The 21,628-nt window shown below is 52.5% G+C and overlaps 2 protein-coding genes across 3 annotated transcripts; one reads left to right on the top strand and one right to left on the bottom strand.

Moving 5' to 3' along the window:
- The first annotated feature begins 1,177 nt into the window (after positions 1 to 1,177).
- ARMC7 (armadillo repeat containing 7) lies at positions 1,178 to 19,477 on the top strand. Of its 2 annotated transcripts, none has more exons than XM_036268337.1 (3): positions 1,178 to 1,519; positions 1,615 to 1,758; positions 17,868 to 19,477. In XM_036268337.1, the coding sequence occupies exons 1-3, from the start codon at positions 1,429 to 1,431 to the stop codon at positions 18,227 to 18,229; spliced, it is 597 nt and encodes a 198-aa protein (XP_036124230.1). In that variant the 5' UTR covers positions 1,178 to 1,428; the 3' UTR covers positions 18,230 to 19,477. The 2 variants fall into 2 exon arrangements, with proteins under 2 accessions (XP_036124230.1, XP_036124231.1); XM_036268338.1 differs by lacking the exon at positions 17,868 to 19,477 and adding an exon at positions 5,204 to 6,229.
- Positions 19,478 to 19,641: 164 nt separating this feature from the next.
- NT5C (5', 3'-nucleotidase, cytosolic) lies at positions 19,642 to 21,208 on the bottom strand. Its single transcript, XM_036268339.1, has 5 exons — positions 21,030 to 21,208; positions 20,379 to 20,479; positions 20,247 to 20,307; positions 19,930 to 20,044; positions 19,642 to 19,815 (listed from the first exon to the last, which is right to left on the bottom strand). Exons 1-5 carry the CDS (start codon positions 21,171 to 21,173, stop codon positions 19,670 to 19,672), a joined length of 567 nt encoding a protein of 188 aa, XP_036124232.1. The 5' UTR covers positions 21,174 to 21,208; the 3' UTR covers positions 19,642 to 19,669.
- Positions 21,209 to 21,628: the final 420 nt, after the last annotated feature.

Genomic DNA, 21,628 nt, shown 5'->3' with positions numbered 1-21,628 from the left:
AGAAGCCATTTTCAAGGGAGTGAAGCAGGTACACCTCCCTCCGGGTGCTTTGTCCCCTGCAAAGTGTGGTCTTGGTCACACACCACCTTCCTGAGAAGTCCCAAGAACAAGTTGGACTGCAGGGCTTCAACATCCAGGGCTGCTCCTCAACCCAGAAAGCTGCCCAAACGGTGCATTTGGGTGAAAGATGTTCCAGCGCTCTCCGTCCGCCTGCCAAACTGCCTGACCCAGTTCCCGAGATTCTTTTTTTTTTTTTCATACTCACCTGAGGACATTTTTTATTCAGATAGAGTGGGAGGGCCCTGGCCGGTTTTGCTCAGTGGTTAGAGCATCAGCCTGCCCTCCAGAGAGACCCGGGTTCGGTTCCTGCTAAGGGCACGAACCTCGGTTGCAGTTTGTCCCCGGCCCTGGTTGGGTTGTGAGGGTGGCAGCCACTCGATGTGTACCTTTCACGTGGATGTTTCTCTCTCTCTCCCACTCTATCTGAACAAAATATCAAAAAACAAACAAACAAAAAAACAGAGAGTGGGAGGGAGAGACAGAGAAACATCGACATGAAAGGGACACATCGAGTGGCTGCCTCCTGCACGACCCAACCAGCGCCAGGAACAAACTGCAACCGAGGTACGCGGCCTTAGCGCGAACCGAACCCGGGTCTCTCCGGACCGCAGGCCGGCGCTCTAACCGCTGAGCCAAATCGGCCAGGGCCCGAGATTTCTGACCAGAGGTGGAGGACTCAGCTCGGGCCTGCGGAGCATGGGGTGCCAGTCTCGTCCGGCTTTTTGGAAAAGCCGACCAAAAAGTGGTGTCAAAGGACCCATGGGGGGAGGGGGACGCAGGGAGCCGACGCCCACGCTCCAGTGGGGCATCCCTTGGTCGAGGAGGCTGGCCAGTGCCCCCTCGTCAGATGCAAGGTGATCTGGAGGTGGTTCTACCTCGACATCCCGCCACACGGGACCCCTCCAGCGGCTCTGAGCTCCTAAGGGCCCTACAGGGGTCCCTCCAGGCACTCAGTGCCCCGCGTACTGCGCACGCGCGCCGCGCTCCTCGGCGACCCCGCCTCCCGCCCTCCTCGGCCTACCCCTTTCCCCCCTCTGGGGCGGGGCTCAGCGCGGCTTCCGCCGGAAGTCCGGAATCCAGCCGGAAGTCCCACCAAGGAGCCGGGGGCTGAGGCTGCTACGCCCTCCCCCAGCGCGCAGCCGCCTACCTGCCTCACGCGTCCCAGTTGCGACTTTCCCGACCAGCTCTTCCGTGACCCCGCATCCCAGTTCCAGCTGCAGATGACGGCACAGCCTGAAGCCGGGAAAGGAACCTGTATCCCGCCTGGCTCGCCTTTGCCCAGTGCGGCCCAGTGAGGTTCTCGCCCGCCTTTCCGGCCTCACCTGCCCCTCTCCTGCCTGCCCCCCGTGGACCCTCCGCCACCCCGCCATGGCCCAGAAGCCGAAGGTAGACCCCCACGTCGGACGGCTGGGATACCTGCAGGCGCTGGTCACGGAATTCCAGGAGACGGAGAGCCAAGGTGAGAGCGCCAGGGAGGGGGGCAGGGGACGGGGCAGAGGGTCCGCCCGCGATCGTCGCCCCGGACCCGGCTCCAGTGCCGCTTTTCCATCGCAGACGCCAAGGAGCAAGTCCTGGCCAACCTCGCCAACTTCGCCTATGACCCCAGCAACTACCAGTATCTGCGACAGCTGCAGGTCCTGGATTTGTTCCTCGATTCGCTGTCGGAAGAGAATGAGACCCTGGTGGAGTTTGCTATTGGTAAGGAGGGGACCATCTCCCAGGTGCCTGATGGGCGGTGGTGAGGAAAGCGAGTTAGAAGTAAGTCGTTGGGAAAGAAATCTCAGGCAGCCCCTCGGCGGCAGTGGCAGACTTCGCGGCTCACACATTGTCCAGGTCACAGCTAGCTGGAGTCAGGTCTGGAACTCCAGTCCCGGACTCCTGCATTCCTGCCTGCCTTCCTGTTGAGAGATGAGATCATAAATCAGGGAATGGATTGAAGCCGCGTGGAGGGGAAACTGTTTAGCGTGCTCTTTTAAACATTTTTATTCTAATGTTTTACTATCTAGAGAAGAGGTGACTTGCAGTGGCTTATGGTTCCTGTAGTTGTTATGGTCCAAGATCTATTGAATTGTTCACTGGACAGATATTTATTGGGCGTGAGTTGTGTGAGCAAGGTACTGTTCTAAGTGCTGGAGAGAAGGTGAACAAGTCAGGGAAAGGCTTTGCATCCAGGGAGCTTTCATTCTGGTAGGGGGAGACAGACGGTGAGCAAACAAACCGAAAAGCTGAGGCTCTGAAGGAAATAAACAAGATGATGTATGTGATAGAGCAGTAGGTGGGTGCTACTTCTGTTTTGGCCATCTTGGGCAAGCATTCTAGGGTGGGAGACCCTAAAACAGGTTGACCCAGAGGAAGGTTGATGTGTCAGAATTGTGGTGAGTGAAGCAGAGAGTGATACAAAGTGAGGTTAGGGAGGTGGCAGCACCAGAGTTTACAGGGGCTTAGATCTACGCTGTGGGGAAGAGTTTGGAATTTATTCTGGAGCATACAGAAATTATTTTTTTCAGCACGTCTTTAAAAAATAACATTTCTGCCCTGGCTGGTTTGGCTCAGCAGTTAGAGTGTCGGCCCGCTGACTGGAGAGTCCTGGGTTCGGTTCCCGCTAAGGGTGTGTACCTCGGTTGCAGTTTGTCCCTGGCCTTGGTTGGGGTCGTGTGGGTGGAAGCCACTGGATGTGTCTCTCTCACATGAATGTTTCTCTCTCTCTATTCCCTCCTCTCTCCCTCCCCCTCTATCTGACTATAAATGCAAGGCAATGTCCTCTGGTGAGGATTAAAAAATAAATAAAATAAAGTAACATTTCTTTCTTTTTAAATATGTTTTTGTTGATTTTTTTTTTCTTTTTTTTAGAGAGGAAGGGGAAGAGATAGAAACATCAATGTGAGAGTGAAACATTGATCATCGCCTCTTACAGGCTCCCACTGGGGATCAAGCCCACCCCCCGGCCATGTGCCCTGACCGGGAATTGAAGCGGGACCGCTCAGTCCATGGGACGATGCTCAATCCACGGAGCCGCACCAGTCAGGCAACATCTTTTATATAGTGAAAGGAATCCTATCTGTGTAGGGAAAGATGCCTTTAATAATTCATTGTCTACCCTATTATGCAAATTTCTCTCATAGTTTCCAAAAGGATTTGGTTATCATAGTTGCTTTTTGTATATGCCCTGACCAGGGCCAAAAGGACAATTTTTTTGGTTGGTTTGTGTAAACCAGAATCCAGGATCCATGCGTTTAATCTGGTTATTATGTTCCTTAGATTTTTCTTTTTTTTAAATTTATTTTTGTTACAGATGTTTCTCCTCTCTTTCTCTGTATTTATCTATTTAAATCCTCACCTGAGGACATTTTTCTGTTTATCTTCCGACAGAGTGGGAGGGAGAGAGAGGGAGACGAAGGGAGAGAGAGGGAGACGAAGGGAGAGAGAGAGAAACATTGACAGTGCCAGGGGCACATCAACTGCCTCCCTCACGGTCGGGGACAAACTACAACTGAGGTACATGCCCTCAGTGGGAACGGAACCCGGGACTCTCTGGTCTGCAGGGCGACGCTCTAACTGCTGAGCCAAACTGGCCAGGGCTATTCAGATTTTCTTAGTTTTAACTTAATGTCTTTTTACTATGTTGGATTCCATCCAGGATATTATATTACATTTAGTTGTCTCATCTCTTTTGGCTCCTCTGGGCTGTGCCACTTTTTTAGATTTTCCCTTTTTTTGATAGTTTTGAGAAGTACTGGGCAGGTATTTTGTACTGTCCCTCAACTGAGATTTGTCTGATGTTCTTCTCATGATTAGACTGGCTTACAGGTTTTGGGGAGCACGACCACAGAGGTAAAGTGCCATTGTCATCCCATCAGAGGTGCATGCTACCAACATGACTTATCACTGCTGCTAATCACCTCGATCACCTGGCTGAGGTGAGGTTGGTCAGGTCTGTCCACTGTCTTGACTGTTTGATTGCCCTCTCCTTTCCATATTGTACACCGGAAGGAAGTCACTGCATAGCTCTTTAACCATTAGTAGACTCTTTTTTTCATAACACTAATTGTTGAAGGATCCAGACCAGTTCTGCAGAATGTCAGCTTTCCAAATCGTCTGCTTGCCTCTTCATGGTGTTACTTAGTTTGTTCCTCTAGCCCAGCGGTTCTCAACCTTCCTAATGCCACGGCCCTTTAACACAGTTCCTCATGCTGTCTGTGGGCGGATCTGCATGTGGGCGGACCGCCTGGAGACGGATAGAGGATAGAGGAGCGGTGTCTCGGTTCCTAAGACCGACGGAAATATGTGTTTTCCGATGGTCTTAGGTGACCCCTGTGAAAGGTTGAGAACCCGCTGCTCTAGCCCCTTTCATTTCCTGTAACCTAGGAATTAGATAGAAAGCCTTGATAGAATCAAGTAACACTTTTTTTTTCTCTTCCTGAATACATTGTAGGTAAGTGTGATTTAAAATTTTGAAAGACCATCCAGGTCTGCCCCTGTTTGTGGTTTTGGAGCTAGAGTACAAATGGGGGTTGCCCCCCTCTTCTCACCATGACAAGTCTCACACATGTGTGTGGACATTCCAGCTCTGTACACACACACACCCCTGCCCGTGGCCTCTCCTTAGACTTAGGAGTGTACACACCTAAGTGGGGTTCACCCCTGGGAGTCAGGATCCATGAAAGAGGCGCATGCAGCGTGGAAGGAGTCCAGGTGTGGGGAAGGGAGGACTTTAGGTGGGCTTCCTAGATTTTTCAACCTATGGAGAGGGACAGAGTAAGTGCCTCTAAAGCTGAGCCAGGGGCAGGAGCCCCAGTGGCCCAGGTCTAATAGGGTGGTGCTAGCTCATGTCTCTGCCCCTGGAAGAGGATTATGCTAAATAAATATTCAAAAAAAACTGGTACTTTAAGATTTTTGCCAGTGTCCATCCCCTCCCTTTTTGTAACTCAGCTGCACAGCTTCCGGCATCTGAATGGTGACAGAAGCATGTGGCTAAACCTCACCCGGGAGTGATAAGAGGTCCTGCAGCTGAAGCTTTGACTCTGGAGAAAACTTACCTGAAAAGAGCAGCCTGGGGCCTGAGTTCCTGCTCTCCCAGCAGCTTCCCTGGTTCTCTTCTCCCAGCACCTTTCTCTCCTCTTTCCTCCTGCCCCCTTCCCACCAGGGCAGGGTCCTCAACCCCAGAGCCGTAGCTTTCTCTGCATTGAATCCCTTCATGGGATCCTCTGCAGATTCAATTTCTCTTTGATTCATTGTGCGTGACTTAAAAGGAGAGCGCCAGTCGTGCTTAGAAGTGGATTTTGTTACTGCCGTCATTTTCCCCCTCTTAATGTGTCTGGCACTAAATGGAAAACTCGGGCACTTGTCCTGCTGTTAAGGCTCTGTGCTGCGCTTTGTAGTTTTGAATCTTTTATCACCGGTGGCAGGTCTGAGATTGTGATCTCCGGGAGGGCACAGCCCAGCCTGGTATGTCTTGAATGCTCTGGCCTTTGGTCTGGAGAAGGTGAGAGAAGGGCCCAGTGGGTGGCGAGTCCTGGCCATGGCTTGGCTCTGCAGCCCTGAGTGGGGTTGGTTCTGGAGTAACGCAGAGGGGAGAGCTGGGTTACATTGCCCACAGCCATGGCTCACTGAACCAAAACCAATGTCCGTTTGTTGGCAAGGAACATAGTGAGTTTGGTAAGCGCTGGGCTTTTGGATCAGGCAGGCCTGGGCTCAAGTCCTCGCTCCCCCACTTAACTCTGAGTGTGTGATTTCCCTTCTCCCGTCACCTGGCAGGAGTGGCGGTCTCAGTACCTGCCTCACAGTATTGTTGAGAGAGTTCAGTGAGATAGTGTCTGCAGCTGCAGGATCCTCGGGTATCTGGAGCCCCTTTGAGGATAAACAGTTCCCTCACCTCCCAGAGAGGTAAGGTGGGATGGGATCATGTCCTATCCAGGGAACCACCTACCTGCTCTGGGGAGTCTTCCCTTCTGGAAAAACATCACTGCATGACAGAGACAGTTACGGAAGTGGATCCTATGCCTCACAGCGGTGCCCAGGTGGTTTTAGATGAAGTGAGCCAGGCTGTGGCGTGTCACTGGCACTGAGCTCAGCCTCGGCTGTGGAGCTGGTGCGGTCAAGTGTGATAATAGCTGTCACTCATCCCCTCTGTGTGCCAGGCACTGGCTTCCTGTGCTTTATTGTTGTCAACCCTGACACAGCGCTAAAAGCAGGGGGGCGGGGAGTGGGGAGGGTCCTAACATGCATTTATGCATTTTCAGTACCGAATCTGAGACTTAGGAAGGGTCAGTGGATTGCCCAAAGGTTCCGAGTGCCAGACCTGGGACTTGAACCCAAGGCTGTCAGATTCTAGAAGCTGTTCTTTTGGCCACTTTCCTGTCCATAGAGGAGTTCCTAATTTCTAGGGCTGTGGACTGTGACAGCTAGAAGGAAACCAAGACCCCTCGTTTTACTGGTGCGGAACCAGGCACGGGCAGCTGCCCTCGCTGGTTAATGGCAGAGCGGGGCCGGGACGCAGCCCTCCACGATTGCAGGCTTCCTCCCATGGTGGCTCTGATGCTTCAGCTCTGAGGTGACACCCCTCTCTCGTCAAGTGGCCCTGCATCCTCTGTGGGCTGAGAGCCTGGTCTCCACAGCATGCGTTTTGGCTTCAGTTGTCTGTCAGTTGTGGCTGCGGCCTGATAGTCACTTGGCAGTGGTAAGCTAGTGTCCCTGATTGTTGTCTCTGGGGTCATCCTCCTGTAACCTCGCTAACAGCCCTGTCAACATAGCTGCAGCCCCAAAGAAGAATCTGATTACAGCAACTGCAGGTACACCTGGGGTTTCCGAGTCTCCTCTGTACCTTCCCCTTTTGTGGCCTTTTCTTTTGTGGATTTGCCACTTTGAACTAGTTGACTTAGTCTCTGGTTGTGGTAATGGCTGCTCTGTCTCCCATCAGGGTCAGGGCTATGGATTGGGAGTTATTGTGATAAAAGCCACCTTTTCGGGGTTCCTGCTCCATCACCCGTGTGCCCACCTTGTACCAGCACTGCCGGCAAGGTCCCTCAGTCTGTCACCAACCACAAGGCTCATGGTGCTGAGCCCTCTTTGCAGGTGAGGAAACAACACCTCGGTGAGGTTAGGCCCATTTCCTGAGGCTCACCCTGTTACTGATAACTGGAGCCAGGACTTGACCACATTCTTCCTGGACCCAAATTCTGTACGGGGGACCCAGCTACCAGAGCCAGGACTCGAAGTCCACTGTGCCTTCTTGCCTGGTTCTTTGTTTCCACTGCCCCTTGCCACCTCCAGAATATCCCTGAGATGGTTCTGGTGGCAGTCATGCCTGGCCCAGGTGTTTAGAGGAACTGCCACCAGAGGGTGCTGCTCAGGCCGGGACAGGGACTGGGGAGTGAATGAATTATGGGGAGCCAGATATAAAACCAGGATCTCAGCAAATACTTGAATGAGAATTCTGAGCTCATTCCCCAAATAAAAACTCTGGCAGCCGTTGGCATTCATTTGGAAATGTTCGCCCAAAGCACCATTGGTTCACTCCAGGTGTCCTGTGTGTCGCGTGTGGACACCTGCACCATCCCAGATGCTGTGTGGAGACATAAAGGGACCAGAAGAGAATCCGCTACCTCCCTGAAAACTGGCTGAGTCTTAGCGTAGCACAGAATACTTGGCAGTCTTGTTACTAAAACAGGGTTCAGAATTCAGGTTAAATCACTTTCCTGTGCCCTGATTCTTGCAATACTTGTAGCTGCCAGCAGATGGTGGTGCTGCTCAGAAAAGGGCTGGTAGATACACCTTCAGGGCTCTCTCTTTGGAAAAGAGTATTTAGTGAAATTGAAGATAGGCACACCCCATGACCCAGCAGTTCCATAGGGATAGGGCACAAGCATATACAGACATGTGTGCAAAACTGTCACTAACAACATTGTAACAGACCCAACCAGAAACAGTAAACAGTAGAATGGATACCAACAGTGTGGGATATTGATACTATTTAGCAAGGTAAATGAACAAGCTACAACTACATGCAGTAATGCTTAAGAAGAAATTCCTCAGCCATCCACCTGCGCAGATTTCCCCTTACAGGAAGGAGGTGATGTTGAGGTTCCCATCCACTGCTCCCTTCCTCACTAGCTCAGAAGGCTAGCCCAGGCTGTCCTCACAGGGACCAGGGCAGCCTCTGCCAACCCTTCCTGATTTGCAGAAACCAGTTCCCCATCCTTTTAGTTCTGGGCACATGCAGGGTGTGCGTGTGTGTGTGTGTGTGTGTGTGTGTGTGTGTGTTATTAATTTATGTGAATGTATAATTGATTCACATGGTACAACATTTAAAAGGCAGTGAAAGGTAACTCCCTCTGTAGCCTTCTCTGTAGCTCATCACTGTTACTAGTTTCTTGTGTGGCCTCCCAGAGATAGTTTTGGGATTTACAAACATGTATTTATCTATACGAAGACTTTTTTTTTTTTTTTGTGGTACGTGCCCCTAGCGGGAACCGAACCTGGGATTCTCTGGTCCGCAGGCCAATGCTCAACCACTGAGCCAAACTGGCCAGGGCACGAATACTTTTTTGCATGTCCTACATCTGATAGTATACTATATCTCTATTCTGCCTTTTCTTTTTAAACTTAGCAACATACCTTGACGCAGCTGTAGCGTCGGTCCCGAAGGAGCTGCCTTGTGCTGTGGGAGGCAGTGCGGTGCCCCTGGCATGGAGTGACTGAGGGCTAGCCAGCCCCTGCGGGTGGGTGTTTAGCTGGTTTCCATTGGGCTCTCAAAGCAGTGTTTCCGTGGATACCCTTATGCGTGTTTCATATCTTACTTGTGGGACTAGATGTGTGGGATAAAATTCTAGAAATGGAATTCATCAGTTTAAGCCAAAACAATATTACAAGGTTTTTAAATCTTTTTTCTTCTTTATTGATTTTAGAGAGAGAGGAAGGGAGGGAGAGGGAGAGAGAGAGAGAGAGAAACATCGACGAGAGAGAACATTGACTAGCCACCTGCTGCATGTCCTCCACTGAGGATTGGGTCCACAACCTGGGCATGTGCCCTGACAGGGAATCGAACCGGCGACCTCTTGGGGCATGGGTCAACACTCATCCACTGAGCTGCACCGGCCAGGCTATATTACAAGGTTTTTGTTTGTTTGTTTTGTTTTGTATTTAATCCTCACCCGAGGACATTTTTCCATTTTTCGTACAGATAGAGTGGGAGGGAGAGAGGAAGAGAGAGAGAGAGAGAAACATCGACCTGAAAGGGACACATCGAGTGGCTGCCACCCGCATGACCAACCAGGGCCGGGGACAAACTGCAACCGAGGTATGTGCCCTTAGTGGGAACTGAACCCGGGTCTCTCTGGACTGCAGGCTGACGCTCTAACCGCTGAGCCAAACTGGCCAGGGCTATTATAAGGTTTTTAAAGAAGTCTCCCTCCATTCTTGTCTCTGCCACAGTCCTCCCTCATAAAGAGCTGGCAAATATGACTATACATACATATTTGTCCCCTCGTGTCCCTTCTTCTAATGGTAGCTTTCTTAGTATATTGTTCTGTCCCCCAAATTTGAAATTTCAGAAAGAACTATTTTTAAGATGCTGAAGTAAAACGCAAGAAAAAATAGTCCCAAATGAAGATTTTGACTTGGGATGGGCTGTGGCCAGATCCTCAGATGTAGTAATGTCTTGGGCCATTCTCTCCAAGGGCTCACCCAGCCCTCAGGCGCCAGGTGCTGGCTAAGCATTTGTCTGCATGACCTCATTTAATCCTTGGGACCACCCTTAGACCCTCCTAGCCCTTCAGCAACATTGTGGGATACTTGCTATGTGACCCAAGGTCACCTACCTGACCTCCAACTTCCCCATCCCAGGCCCAACTTGGGGGGGGTTCTCCTTTGCCGCTCCCAGAGGTTTCGGCGGTTCCCTGCGTCTAGAAGGGCCCTTCTTTTGCCTTTTGTTTGCTTTTTCTCTCCTGTCTGGTTTGTCCAAAACCTGTTCAGTAGCCAGTCAGAACTTGTTCTCCTGTTTGCTTGGTAACTGTTTTAAATTGTAGCATGGTTAACACACAGTTCAATGCACATTCCGTAAGTGCACTGTATGTACATCTATGTAACCAGCCCCTAAATCAACATACAGAAAGGGCCTGGCTGGTGTGGTTCAGTGGTTGAGCGTTGCTGTTTCGATTCCTAGTCAGGGCACATGCCCAGGTTGAGGGCCCCATCCCCAGTGGGGGCATGCAGGAGGTGGTCAGTCGATGTTTTCTCTCATTGATGTTTCTCTCTCTCTCCCTCTCCCTTCCTCTCTCTCTAAAGTCAATAAAGAAAAAAAAAAAAAATGAAAATAAAAAAAGATACAGAAAGGTCTCTCGTACCCTCTCCCAGTTAGTGTCTCCCACTCCAGGGTGACCACTATCCTAACTATCCCTGTGGATTTGTTTTGCTTGTTCTTGAACTTGATATTAGTGGAACCACACAGGATGTGTACTCTTGTGTCTGGTTTCTTTCACTCAATATGTCGACGTAAGAAACGTCCAAACCTGTCGAGAATTTTTATATGAGTTTATTTGCGCCAAACTGACAATTGTGGGGAAGCCAAATCTCAATGGACTGAGAAAATTATGTAGAGAATGGCAGTTTTACAGCTTATTTTATACATTAGAATCAAAGGGGGAGACCTAAGGGGGGGCGGACATTGATGGTAGATCAGGGAGGCAAGAGAAAGCAAAATGGGGAAATCTCTGACAGTGGATGAAGAATAAAACAGACACATACTTCTTTTACATTCATGGGTACAGGGTAGTTCACTGTTACAGCTAATAGAAATAGTATGTGGGCAACAAGATAACAAACAGTGAGGGGTTCTCTAGTCCTTGCTCTGGTGCTGTAGTTGTGCCCTGAGGGTTCAGGAGAAAGATTACAGGAAAAGGTCTGTTATCTTAGATGCTCACTTAAGATAAAGATTGACCCTTGTCCAGGAAGCTGCAGGCCTAGGGTGTGACCACCTGCCGTGACCCTCTTGTAGTTAGGAGTTTTTATGTTTAGACTATCCTGTGTGGGTGCTCTCCATCTGAGTCTGAATGTCCACCTTGCAGGCCTCCCCTGAGCTTGGCAGGTTTAGTATGTGGTCCCTTTTTCTTCCACAAATGTTTTTGAGATTCATCCAAATTGTTACGGTATCATTAGTTCATTTCTTTGTTTTTAATCCTCACCCAAGGATGTGTTTTACTGATTTTAGAGAGAATGAAAGGGGGAGAGAGAAAAACATCGATGCACGAGAGAAACATCGATCAGTTGTCTCCTGTACACACTCCCACCAGCGGAGCCACCCAGCCAGGGCTAGTTCATGTTTGTGTGTGAATGTGCCACAGTGTGTTCAACCGTTCACCTGTTGGAGACTTGAATTGTTTCTAGTTTGGAGCCTTTATGAATAAAGCTGTTATGATTATTTGTATACAAGTCTTCTGCTTGTGTACAAATGTACTCATTTTCCTTGGGCAGCTTCCTTGTATACATATGTGCTTACTCTTCTTGGGTAGGAGCGGAGTTGCTGAGTCATAGGGTAGTCGTATGTTTAACTTGGTCAGAGGCTGCCAAACAGTTTTCCAACATCATTCCACCATGTGACACTTCCCGCCACCACCATTTGAGAGTTCCAGTAGCTCCGCCCCAACACCAGCAGTGCTGGTCTTTTCCGTCGTCGCCATCCTGATGGGAATGTAGAGGCATCTTGCTGTGATTTTAATTTTCATGCTCTGATGAAAATGGTGAGCACATTTTCATATATCCTGGCCCTTGTGTGAAGAGGTTGTTCAAGTCTTTTCGCTCATTTTTAAATTGTGTTGTAAATTTACCATTTATTGATATGCGGGGTTCATCACACATTCTGGACTCATAAGGTTTTTGTGTTGTTGGTTTGTTTGTTTTTTGTTTTGTTTTTTCAATTGATTTCAGAGAGAAAGGGGCAGAGGGAGAGAGAGAGAGAAACTTTGATCCATTGCCTCCCAAAGGTGCCCTAACCAGGGATTGAACCTGCAACCTGGGTATGTGCCCTGACCAGTGCATCTTTTGGTGTACCGGACAGTGCTCCAACCAGACAAAATCATACAATTCTGAAAAAATCATACTTGTGAAGAATATTTAATGTGGAAAAATGCTTGCAATATAAGGTTAAGGACAAAAAGAAGTCCTCTCTGATAGCTTTTCGTGACCACCCTAATTAGCCTCTCTCCCCATCATGCCCTCCCCTCACCTGGTTCATTTCTTCATACCCAAGAGTTGAGAACACATTGGCTGTTGCCCCACTAAAGTACAAATGCCATGAGAATGGGGACTTTGTCTTCCCCTATTTTGTATCCTCAGCCTGACATGTAGCAGGTGCTCAATAAATTACTGTTAAATGAATAGATACATTTATTTATTTATTTATTTATTTATTTATTTATTTATTTATTATCTTCACCCAAGGACATTTTTCCATTTTTTTGTTCAGATTGAGCGGGAGGGAGAGAGAGGAAGAGAGAGAGAGAGAGAAACATCGATGTGAAGGGACACATCGAGTGGCTGCCACCCGCACGACCAACCAGGGCGGGGGACAAACTGCAACCGATGTACATGCCCTTAGCGGGAACTGAACCGGGTCTCTCTGTACCGCAGGCCGACGCTCCAACCGCTGAGCGTCGGCTTGCGGACCCAGAGAGTCCTGGGTTCGGTTCCCGCTAAGGGCATGTACCTTGGTTGCGGTTTGTCCCCGGCCATGGTTGGGGTCGTGCAGGTGGCAACCAATTGACGTGTCTCTCTCACATCGATGTTTCTCTCTCTCTTTTCCCCCATCTCTCCCTCCCGCTCTATCCGAAGATGAATGCAAAAATGTCCTCTGGTGAGGATTAAAAAAAAATTAAAAATTAAAAAATAAATAAATAAAAAGAAGTAAATAAATAAAAAAGGCTGGAAACACATCAGAATGTCATTTAGCAATGGTTATCTCTGCAGGAAGATTATGGGTAATTTTAATTTTTTCATTTTTTTCTCTATTTTCTAAGTTTTCCTTAATGAAAATGTTATTGTTATAACCAGGAAAGAGAGGGTATTTTTTTTTAAAAGCTGAGTTTCACTCAGAAAGGAGAATAATTCATGAAATAACACCATTAGCCCCGGCCAGTGTGGCTCAGTGGATTGAGCGTGGGGACGGAGATCCCAGTGTGATTCCAGGTTAGAGCACATGCTGGGGTTGCTGGCTCAATCCCCAGTAGGGGGCGTGCAGGAGGCAGCCTATCGTGTCTCTCACATCATTGTTTCTGTCTCTCTCTCCCTTCCTCTCTTTCTAAAAAATCAATAAAAAATTTTTCAAAATTGCTCTGGCTGGTTTTTCTCAGTGGTTAGAGCATTAACCCATGGACCCGAGTCCTGGGTTCAGTTCCCGCTAAGGGCACCTGCCTCGGCTGCAGTTTGTCCCTGGCCCCAGTGTGTGGGTGGCAACCACTTGATGTGTCTCTCTCACATTGATGTTTCTCTCTTTCCCTCCCATTTTCCCTCCCGCTCTGTCTCTAGGTAAATGCAAAAATATCCTTGGGTGAGGATAAAAAATATATATATATTTTTTAAATTAAAAAGGATCTTTGGTTTTCTATTGTACTAATTTATCATAATTTCTCGAACCAGTTTACTGTTGCTGTGCATTATTTAGGAAGCTTCCAGTTTCTGTGTTGTTTCTACAGCCCTCTTCAGTTCTTCAGGGCAGGTTCACAGAGGTGAGCTCGGGGGGAGAGCTCTGAGCAGCTGTAGCCTCGGCCTCTCAGGGGGTCCCCCGCTCCCTCATGGGGGCTGCAGCTCAGCCTTCCTAGCCCTGAGCTCTCCCCTTTCAGGCCTCGCTCTTCCCTTTACCTTGAGGGTCACTGCCAGCAAGGCAGAGGGGCCTCAGGAGCCCTGTGTCTGGGGCCCTGGCAGGTACCTGAGCCATCCTTGGTGGCTTCCTAGGCCTACAAATGGGGCACAGGTGGGGCCTACTCTCCTGAGGCCTCTTCCTGTCCCCACCCTCTAGCACTTTGGCCTGAGGCAGTGTCCCACCCAGGCCACTCCTGGGTGTGATGATGACTAACCCACTAGAGACTGATTTAGTTTTGGTTTTATCATACTTGACAGCAGAGATAAGTCCCATCCCCACCCCTGGGTTGCGCGGCAGGGTGGGTAGGAGGCTGGTCACCACTGTTGCAGAAGAGATGGTGCAGATGTGTCTGAGATGCCGGAGGCCTCCTCGAGCATTTGCTCTTGTCCCTGTTCCTGGCCAAGCCTGGCATCTGCCCACAGCAGGGTTTGTTGCCCTTGGAGCTTCTAGAATGGGTGGGGAACATCCGGGCCGTGGACCGTATAAGGCCCATGAAATTAATACCAGCTAACATCACATGCCTTACCAAATTAGCCTGACAAATATAGCAGCCTAATTTTTAGGTTGATTTTTTTTTTCTTCATTATTGATTTTAGAGAGTCAGGAAGGGAAAGGGAGAGATAGAAACATCAATGAGAGAGCACATCGATTGGCCGCCTCCTGCATGCCCCTGACTGGGGATCGGGCCCACAACCTGGGCATGTGCCCTGACCAGGAATTGAACCGGCAACCTCCTGGTACATGGGTTGATGCTCAACCCCTGAGCCACACTGGCCAGGCTAGGTTGATATTTTTTTTTTTTTTAATTCTCACAGGAGGACATTTTTGCATTTATCTTCAGATAGAGCGGGAGGGAGAGAGGGGGGAAGAGAGAGAGAGAGAGAGAGAGAGAAACATCTATGTGAGAGGGACACATCGAGTGGCCGCCACCCGCACAACCCAACCAGGGCTGGGGACAAACTGCAACTGAGGAACGTGCCCTTAGTGGGAATTGAACCTGGCATTCTCTGGTCCACAGGCCGACGCGCCACCGCTGAGCCAAACAGGCCAGGGTGGTTGATAATTTTTTTATGTTTTTATTGATTTGTTTTAGAGAGAGAGGAAGGGATAGAGAGAGAGAAACATCAATCAGCTGCCCCCTGCACACCCCACACTGAGTATCAAGCCTGTAACCTGGGCGTGTGCCCTGACTGGGAATCGAACTGGTACCTCTCAGTCCATGGGGTGATGCTCAACCACTGAGCCACACCAGCCAGGCTAAGTTGATAATTTTGAATGGCCCGGGAATGATAGAAATATCCAAATGGCCCTTGGGAGATAAAAGGTTCCCCACCCCTGCCCAGAGGGACAGCTTTTCCCATGGGAGTGGCAAAAGCTCCCAGTGTTCTGGGACTTTGGGTGAGTTACTCAACAGCCTTGGCTTCTTCCACTAAAATGGGGGCAGTGGTAATACCCTGTGGGTTCAGTCATGTTTCCCACATGTGTGCAGTGAGTTTCCACAGCTGCCGGTGCCTGGGATCTGGGGACACCAGAGAGTGGGGCCCTGCCCTGTGGTGGTCAGTGACCGGGACAGACAAGTCAGCAGGGTGACCCAGGCTGTGCTGACGGGAGGTGGACAGGGAAGGCTCTGAGTGTCCCATAGGGAGGGACCTCTCATCAGAGAGCCTTGTCTCCCTCTCCTAACTCCAGGAATGCCACTCCGCCCCTTCCCTCCCTCACAGGTGCCCTGTCTGAGCCCGGATCCGAGGGTGCGGTGGGCCATCCCATGCAGCCCCAGCCCCCTGCGGTTCTGCAGTTCGACACCCCCCCCCCCCCCCCCCCCCCCCCGCTCACTGCTCTAGAACCCTGCAACGGGTCGGGAGCGCTCCTCGTGGCGGGCACAGCGGACGTGGTGGGCATGAGACAGCTGAGGTTTTTCTGTTTTGTTTTCTTTTTTACAAAAGCACTTGTGAGCATTTGGTGAACTTCTCTCTGTGTGGCTTCAAGCCACCAGGACACAGGCCCCCCAATACCTTATCTTCTCAGCTCCTCTGCTGCAGGCCTGGCCTTCCCCACGGCTGTGGGAGCGCTTTCTTCCCAGACGCCTAGCCCATCGCCGTCGGTGGCGGGGCAGTTCACCAAGGGTGACAGTTGGGCAGAGCTCTGGCCCCTCTTTAAGGGCTAGCCCTCAGACCAGCCCTCCCTGAGGAACCCGGGTGCTGCTGTTGAAGCCGATCCTTGGTGCCACCCAGGTGCTTCCTGTGCTGGTCGCTGCGGCCGTGGCTCACGGGCCCCGAAGTGTCCGGGACCTCCTTGGTCTGGATGGCATGTCGGTGGCCAGAAAGCAAGAGGAAGCCGAGGTCTCGATCTCAGACACGCATGTCCTAGTGGGGCTCAGCAGGCAGTGCGCAAGGAAGCCCGTCCACAAAGATGATTCCCCAGGTTCTAAGCACATGAGGCAAATGCACGGGGTGGTGAGGGGCGTCCCCAGACATGGCGGGGAGTGGCTGGCGGGCGCTCCAGGGAAGCCTTACTAGCGAGGGAGCAGTGAAGTGCTGGTTACCGGCAGTAGGGTGGCAGTTTGCAGAGACGTGGGGCCAGGAGGTCCTGAGGGTGGGCTGAGGCTGGCGACTGCTGAGAGTGACGACGAGAGGGAGAAGGACCCACCAGCGGTGCAGGGCAGTAAAGGCAACGGAAGGGGGTTGTAAGTCCCTAGAGGCCAAATGAATAAAACCTTTAAAAATATTTCCTTATAGCAGGACTCAAACGGACCCAGGTACTGCTAGGGAAGGCATCAGTGCCAAATCTGGGCAGACACTCCCTGGAGGAGGAGTTGTCCTTGCCAGGGACCCTGTAGGCACCTGTCCCCTGTTGCTGGGGAAGATGTCCCCGTTGCATTAGAGTCTGTGCGCAGCCCTGTTTGTTTGTTTCTGGAGAAGCAGGGAAGTGAGCAGGTGTGACTCACTCAGGTCTGTTCCTACCATGTTACGCAAATGAGCTGGAAGCCCTTCCTGCGCATGGAGCAGGGACCTAGGGGTGGGGGTGCCATGATGGCAGGAAGCTCAGTACATGCACAGGAAGGCAGCTTCCAGCATGGAGTGCCAGTGCTCTGCAGTGACCACCGGGGCAAAGTAGCGTCTGTCTCCTGCGAGAGGTCACCAACTCCAGGGGGCAGTGCTCATAGACCTGGTTTGAGAAAATGGGGGGTCTGGGCACACTACCCGATCCATGGCTTCTTCGATCCAGAACCACAGTTCTCTCATTCTGGCCATTTTGGTCCCCACCGCGCGCCCCCCCCCCCCCGAATCCTAGTAAGTGTTGTGAAAGTGATACTACAGTGCTCTAAGCTCTGAATGAATTGGCACTGTATCCATAAAACGGTGCGCTGCCTACCATTAGATGATGCCACTGTGCAGCTCTGCTGGCACAGAGCAGTGCTCACAGCCCATGGTTACGTGAACAAAGCTGGCTTCCAGAGCAGTACGGAGAGTGTCTGGTGTTTATGAAGTCCATATGTACATATCTAACACTGTGGAATGAAAAGCAAATGTTAAATGTCTGGGTGGATTAAGAGGATTTCTATTTTGGCTTCTAATATTTTGAGCTTTATCGAGGCGCAGTCGATGTGATGAACCGTGCTTACTGACGGGCACTTCGACAAGCCTTGACAGGTGCACACCTGCAACTCGTCAAGGATATATTGTGGGTTTGGTTTTTGCTTTTCACTTAAAAAATAAAAGGGAAGTGTATCAGCCATTGAACTGGCTGAGCTGGGTGGACCGGAGGGACTGCCCCCTTCCAGAAGGCGAGGCTGTGCACGCAGGCAGGCCTTTCTGGAACCCTGAAAGAGCGGGCCGGAGACCAGAATGGACTCCAGATCCCTTGTCCCTGGGCCCTTCCCTGGGACTCAGTGGGCAGAGAGAAGTAAAAGGGGAGAAGGGAGGGCTGAAGCGTTCAGACTTAACTTGCTTTCCCCCAGGAGGCCTATGCAACCTGTGCTCAGACAGGGCCAACAAGGAGCACATCCTGCAGACAGGGGGTGTCCCGCTCATCATCAACTGCCTGTCCAGTCCCAACGAGGAGACTGTGCTGTCCGCTGTCACCACGATCATGTACCTGTGCTCACCAGGCCCCGGCTCCCACCCCGAGCTGACTGCCATGCCTGTGGTCCAGTGCATGCTGCGCTTCTCCCTCTCGACCAACACAAGGCTCCGGAACCTGGCCCAGATCTTCCTGGAAGACTTCTGTTCCCCGAGCCAGGTGGCCGAAGCCCGCCGCTGGCCGGCTCACTCTGCCCTGGGTATCCCACTGCCAAGGACTGAGGCCCCACAACAGCCCTGATCCAAGGAGACCTCAGGCCACAGTTCTCTTACTTCCAGAGGCGAGACAAATCTTGGTGAGGCTTAGGAAGCAGGAGCGTAGCTCCCACTGAGCACAGCTCCCACTGAGCACACCCTCTCCAAATGGTGCCTTTGAGCTATTTTGAAGGTGAGTTTTCTCAGCTGACAGGTATTGACGCTGTGATGAAAGGCATTAGATGAGTTGAGGAAGACAGACTTTGAGACACATGGAGAAGGAAATTGAAGGTGTTGCCATTTTCACAGGCTGGCACGCTCAACCAAGGGAAGGCAAAGGTCCTGCCTCCTTGTCCACCCCACTGCCAGACTCACCCTCATGTAAGCAGCCTCCTGGTGCCCAGATCCACGGGCTTTTGCAGAAGGTGGTTCTCCTGCCCGCAGCTGGGCCTGGGGCTTAGGAAAACTGCCCGAGCTTGAGGACGTAGGCACAATCCCTCCACAGAAGTGTCTGGAGTAATTTTGAGGAATAGGAATGAGAAGCCTCATTGTTAAAACTATCTCGAGGCTCTGGGAAGCTGGGTATCTGCCCCACACGCTCTGCAGGCTGGGCATTAAGCATGGTGGATGCTGGCCCAGAGAACTCTGTGGCCCAGGACTAACCATGTATCCACACAGGCCTGTCTGCCAGGCACGATGTGAGGGCTTCACAGGTGAAGAAGTGGTCCCTGCTCTTGAGTGACACAGCCCAATGACTATTAATGTGGCCATCGGGCACTAAGACCAAGGCCATACGGGTGATGACATCAGAATACAGGCACGACCCCTTGGAGCTGGCGTCTTTCCCCCACACCCCCATAGTCCTCGCCTGAAAGCCCTCAGGGTTCAGTGAGGGGAGTCCTTGCCCCTGGAAATGTCTCGGGCTCAGGAGGCTGTCAGGGATGCGAGTAAGAGGGGGTGCTCAGGGAGACAGTGGACCAGATACCGATATGAGCTGTGTGGCTCGTAGTCCACGGTGCATGCTGGTCAGCACAGGGGAAGGGGTGTGGGACACCCATGGAAGGCTGGGGTTCAGGAACAATAGGAGTCCTGGTCATCTACTCCCTTACATGACCAAGGAAAGGCAGATGCGAGAGGAATGGCATCCAGGTGGGTGTGGAGGTGGGGCAGGTCCTGGGGCCTCTGGAGATGGAGGAAGGGGAAGTCCTCTTCATCAGCCTCCATTCCAACCGCAGCCCTAGGGCTTCTGCCCCTCTACTTTCCCAAATAAAGGACCTGACAAGAACGGTGAGCCAAAGTTTTATTAAAAGGTTCCTGACTGATTTCCCACTGTGTTTCCATGCCAACCATTTCGGGAGGTGCCAGGTGGCTGGCCTGTGAGAGCAGAGGTGACTGTGTCTCCCTGCTCCCCAGTTCTGGGGTCACTTCCATGATGCCTTGTCACTCAGCTCCACTGGGGCTCCCTGCTGGCCTTCCCTTCCTTCAGCTACCATCCCAGCCGTTTGCTGTCGATGATCTCCCTCCAGTTGTCGCTCCACGAAAGCAGCCGTCTCCTTGGGGGGGGCAGAGCCAGGTGCTGGTTGTGGCAGCAGGTGAACAAGATGTGCTCCCAGCTTGGGGTCTCCTCTTGGCCTGGGACAGGACACAGGAGAAGGGCAGTGAGCGTGCAGTCTGGTTATTTTTGCCCCCTTTCCCCAATCCCAGCAGGCCAGGTGCCTGGAGGTTGCCAAGGAATACAGATCCAACCTAGAATGGTGTCCTTGTCATCAATGAGCAGGTCCCCCGAGACCACCGTCTTGTCCCTTGTCAGGATAATGCGCTCCACAAACTGGGGCCCCAGGTGCTTGTCCACCCAGCGGTACTGTGTAAGGGGCACAGGTCTGTTATTAGGGCCTGATGGGTCCCTGAATTCAGGCCCAGCAGGGAAGTAGATGTGGACGGGGTCTGCTGCCCTTGACAGATACAACTCCCCTCTCCCCCACCCACACTTCCTGTGTTTCTGCTGGTTTCTTTTATCAGGGCTGGGGAAGCTGTTTGTCTAGGAGGTGCTGGGGCAGCCGAACCTTCTCACCCACACAGTGGTCATACTTCATCAGAGGGCTGGTGCAGATGAAGACCTCGGTGCTGCAGGGAAGGGGCTGGTTAGACAGGGTGCTGCCGCCCCTGTGCCACACACCCCTCCCTCCCTTCCTCACTTAGCCATGGCGTTCATCTCCTGCACTGCTTCCAAGGCTCCAGGGATGGGCTCCAAGTCTAGGAAGAAGCCTGGGGCTTCATACACACTGGCGACTTTGTCCTGAAAGATACAGTGTTCCCATCCTGGCTTCTGCCTCAGCAGATCTAGCCCCAGAGAGGATCTCAAACAAAGTAAGGTGTGTGTGGCGCCCCGGGATTGGGGGGGGGGGGAGGTGCTTTCCTTATGCTAGGGTGAACTGTGTATTCTGAAGAGAGTTTTGCTAATTTTAATTAATTCATTCATTAATGTTTAATTGAGAGGGAACATCCATCGCTGCCTCCAGCATGCCCCCACAGGGGATCAGGCCCACAACCTGGGCATGTGCCCTGACCAGGAATCCAACCGGCGACCTCCAGGTGCAGGGATCGAGGCCCAGCCACAGAGCCACACCGGCCGGGGAGCTTTGCTCATTTTAAGCAGGAAGGAGGTGTCTTGGGAAATGGAGCAGGGACCATCCTGCCCCAGGGGAGAGCTTCCCACGTGTAGGTGTCCTATGGGGTCCGGCTACCGGGGACACTGGGGTCAAGGGTCCCCCTCCCGGGTGCCTGTGGGGTTGGGCTCCGCGCTCCCAGGGCGGGGCCGGCGCTGCACCCACCACCCCGCTCCCTACCGCCAGGTCGGGCCGCAGGGCGCGGTACTGCTCCCGGGCGAAGAAGCCGCGGCGCTCCTCCAGCGGCACGTGCGGCTCCGCCGGGAAGCGGCGGCGGAAGCCCCGCAGCAGGCCCGCCTCGAAGTCGGCCAGCACGCCGTCCATGTCCACCAGCACCCGCACGGGCCGCGCGCGCCGCGCCGCCGCCGCCATTGCCATCGCCGGAGCGCCGGGACCCGCGAGGACGGCCGGCGCCGGGGGCGCGCGGGGCGGGCGCGCGGGCGCCGCTTCCGGGCCGCGAGGGGGCGGGGCCGCGCCGGGCGAATCTGCGTGGGCGCCGGCGGCCGCGGGGCTGCGGCCTACGCCGGGACGCGGCGCGAGCGGGGAGCCTGCCGGGTCGCCTGCCGCCGCGGGCGTTCCCAGGGCCCCGGCGGGGCGACCCCCAGATCCTGAGGAGCATCTTCGAACGGCAGCAAGGCTGCTTCCCCGAGGCGGGCCCGCCTTCCTAGAACCCGTGCCTCCGGGGCCTGCGAGGCGGGAGCGCAGGGATGCCCGGGCCGGGCGGAGCGCGGAGGCACAGCCCACGGCCGGGATCCCCCCGGTCGCTGAGGTCAGTGAGG

Source organism: Molossus molossus, unplaced genomic scaffold (assembly GCF_014108415.1).
Source record: "Molossus molossus isolate mMolMol1 unplaced genomic scaffold, mMolMol1.p scaffold_m16_p_19, whole genome shotgun sequence".
Lineage (NCBI taxonomy): Eukaryota > Metazoa > Chordata > Mammalia > Chiroptera > Molossidae > Molossus > Molossus molossus.
The sequence above is the reverse complement of the archived record's forward strand: the minus strand, read 5'-3'. Positions and strand labels throughout refer to the sequence as shown.

Excerpts from the sequence above, each read along its gene's own strand:
- ARMC7 (XM_036268337.1), top strand. The coding sequence starts at position 1,429 with ATGGCCCAGAAGCCGAAGGTAGACCCCCACGTCGGACGGCTGGGATAC. Across the intron at positions 1,520-1,614 it reads CCAGGAGACGGAGAGCCAAG|ACGCCAAGGAGCAAGTCCTG; the intron begins GTGAGAGCGCCA and ends TTTCCATCGCAG. Across the intron at positions 1,759-17,867 it reads CCTGGTGGAGTTTGCTATTG|GAGGCCTATGCAACCTGTGC; the intron begins GTAAGGAGGGGA and ends GCTTTCCCCCAG.
- NT5C (XM_036268339.1), bottom strand. The coding sequence starts at position 21,173 with ATGGACGGCGTGCTGGCCGACTTCGAGGCGGGCCTGCTGCGGGGCTTC. Across the intron at positions 20,045-20,246 it reads ACCACTGTGTGGGTGAGAAG|TACCGCTGGGTGGACAAGCA; the intron begins GTTCGGCTGCCC and ends CCCCTTACACAG. Across the intron at positions 19,816-19,929 it reads TGACAAGGACACCATTCTAG|GCCAAGAGGAGACCCCAAGC; the intron begins GTTGGATCTGTA and ends GTCCTGTCCCAG.